Source organism: Myotis davidii, unplaced genomic scaffold (genome assembly GCF_000327345.1).
Source record: "Myotis davidii unplaced genomic scaffold, ASM32734v1 scaffold210, whole genome shotgun sequence".
Lineage (NCBI taxonomy): Eukaryota > Metazoa > Chordata > Mammalia > Chiroptera > Vespertilionidae > Myotis > Myotis davidii.
In genome coordinates this window covers 453,486-456,334 of record NW_006282396.1, presented here as the reverse complement: position 1 = coordinate 456,334, position 2,849 = coordinate 453,486, and the positions used below count along the sequence as shown (strand labels likewise).

Below are 2,849 nucleotides of genomic sequence, written 5' to 3'. Positions count from 1 at the left end.
GACGCCAGAGAGAGGCAGTTGCCAACAGCTGGTGCAGCTGCCGCGCTGCGCACGGGGACTGGCGAGTCCGCAGCCCAGGTCCTGCCCCTTCCCGGTGACGTCTCTGCAGCGGGCTATAAAAACCTCGCGCAGCCTGCCGAGGTTCTGCTAACTCCCTAGCCCAGCAGGACCCGAGCCAAGAAGAGCCTGCGAAGCTGCAGGAGGTGGTGGTGGTGGTGGAGGCGGCGGCGGCGGCAGCGAAAGCACAGGGAAAATGTCCAGCTGCACTCGGAGCTCCAGAATGCCGGCCACAGACTCAGAACTTTTATGGGTCGCACTGTGAGGGGCACCCTCTAAGCCCCAAGTCCTCACGAAGCACAGAGCGCTGCCTTCCCCGCTGCAGGCAGGGGGAATACGAGTTGTAAGCAGCAGCAGCAGCAGGTGCAGGAAGGAGGGGTCTCCAGCTTCCTGGAACCGTGACCCACAGAATTGCTTTTCCAATTCCAGCCCAACGCAGAAGGTACGCTGTCTCCAGCTTTCCGAACTCAGATGCTTCCTGAAGCTTGAAAGTGGAGGCATTGGGTGCCAGCAGGGGCAGCCAGACAGCTCACAGAAGCATTCCTCTTCCGAGCGCCAAGTGTCCTGCCTGCAAGGAAAGAGTCTGCAGCTTTCCCGGCTGGGTTCACCAGGACCCTGTCCCCTGGCGCTGGCCTCAGGACCTTGCTGCCAAGTGGGTGCGTGTACGGAGAGGACAGCTTACCACTCAGCCAAGGGATGGATAACGTCCTCCCGGTTGACTCAGATCTCTTCCCAAACATCTCCACCAACACCTCGGAGCCCAACCAGTTCGTGCAGCCAACCTGGCAAATTGTCCTTTGGGCAGCTGCCTACACGGCCATCGTGGTGACCTCTGTGGTGGGCAACGTGGTGGTGATGTGGATCATCTTGGCCCACAAGAGAATGAGGACAGTCACCAACTACTTCCTGGTGAACTTGGCCTTCGCCGAGGCCTCCATGGCGGCGTTCAACACAGTCGTGAACTTCACCTACGCTGTCCACAACGAGTGGTACTACGGGCTGTTCTACTGCAAGTTCCACAACTTCTTCCCCATCGCCTCAGTCTTTGCCAGCATCTACTCCATGACAGCCGTGGCCTTGGATAGGTGAGCTTGCCCTTCGTGGAAAGGGGAGAAAGTGCCCACACAGGGCGATGGCTTTGCTATGGAGCTGCCGTGTTGGGTGGTGCCTGGTTCAAGGTGGAGGGCGGCCACCTGTACTCGGGTTTTTACTGACAGCCAGTTGTTGATGGGGGCACTTTGTCTTATCTCACCATTTTCTTCTCTAGTTCCTCTTTCCTCCCCGCCCCCACACCTTCCACCCATCACCAGTCTCCTCTCCTTTCTTCACAAAACTCCCTTTTCTCTTCATTTAACTCTCTTTTCTTCATCCCTTCCCTACGCATCTCTTGGACACTTCCCTTTGCTTCTTTCCATCTATTTCTTCTCTCCTTTGCCTTGAAAGCCTGAAGGCGATACCCAAGCTTGGCCAAGGCGTGTGTTCCTGCCTGTCACCTTGCGTACCCCTGCAGGCCTGCTTCGGGGGCCAAGGGGGTGCAGCCTCTGGTGCCTTCCAGTTTTAAATATGCGTCACCAGCATTTCTCGTTTTTCTCTTTTTCCTGGAGATTCAGGAACTTGTGTCTCCCACCTCAACTTTCCAGTGTTATTTGGATGTGAAGAGCATTTCATTGAATCAGAAATACTTAGAATTCTAATTCAGCTTCCTCTCCGCTGCTAGGAGTTCCCACTCAGGAATAAGAGGCAGACTCTGTTCCTAAGGCTCTCCACGGATAGGGAGCTTCCCCAGCAGTTTTGCTAAAGTTCCCTTGTAATGGGAGGTCAATGTTGTTAGCCTGTATCCACAGAGAAATGTGCTTGGCAAAGGCAGTTGCAAACTCTGTCTCTCATGCAGCCAACAGGTTAGGGTTTCAGAAGCTGATAGGACGTGATAAGGTTGGCATTTTCAAATACAGGGGCTAGTGCTCTGGAATGAATGCCCTCCCCCAGGTGGCATGATGGAAAATTGATGATTGGAGCACAGCTCTAATTGTATTGACTATTTTTGTGGGTGTCCTACGTAGCTCATGTGTATACCTCTGTGTGCACCGGTGCTAAATGTTTACGGGGGATGTGGAGGTATGTTTCAAACACCTGCCACTGTGATTTTAAAACGGGTTCTTTGATGGCCTTGCTGAGATAACTGAATGTGAGAAACCCAAAGAAGGAACTAGGAGAAAAACTTTTAAAAAAAATTCCCAAACTATTAAACCTTGTGCGCAAAGATTGTTTACGATTTGCAATCAATTTGAAGTTTTTTTCCAGCTTGTATTGTGAGCGAACACCTCTAAGATCAGAGAAGGCTTGTGTGTCCTTTGCAGTGGTGTCCAAATGCTGCTTCCTCAGTTCCACAGACACCTCCCCTTAGGCAGCTCTTATGTGCTTGATATGTTGTGTGTAAGACAAGTTGTGATGAGTCAATTGTATTTTAAATGTGGAGGAGAAACCAATTACTCAAAGTGGGAGGGAAATGAATTCTTTTGTGAATGTACCTCTACGCCACTCTGGTTTTCAGGTATTCTGTTTGCTGAGAGTGAGGTATCCGTGTAAATCTTTCTGCACCAGTTTACTCCTGTACCTCACCCCCTACCCCTTAAACTTAGAAAACCCATAGCATGATATATAACCGCATATAGAAGCAGTGAAAACCGGTACCTTACACACACTCTCTGGTTGATCCCTAAATTAGAGGGAAAGTTGGTATTTTTACTGTGTTGGAACCTTGTGTGAGCTCAGGAGACCTGACAACTGGTATG

At 51.4% G+C, this 2,849-nt stretch overlaps 1 protein-coding gene across 1 annotated transcript in view; it reads left to right on the top strand.

Moving 5' to 3' along the window:
* Nucleotides 1-638: 638 nt before the first annotated feature.
* TACR1 (tachykinin receptor 1) overlaps nucleotides 639-2,849 on the top strand; it is a 126,163-nt gene continuing 123,952 nt past the window's right edge. The window contains exon 1 of the mRNA XM_006752936.2: nucleotides 639-1,142. Within this exon, the coding sequence (XP_006752999.1) occupies nucleotides 754-1,142 (389 nt within the window). The 5' untranslated portion in view covers nucleotides 639-753. The remainder of the gene's footprint in view (nucleotides 1,143-2,849) is intronic.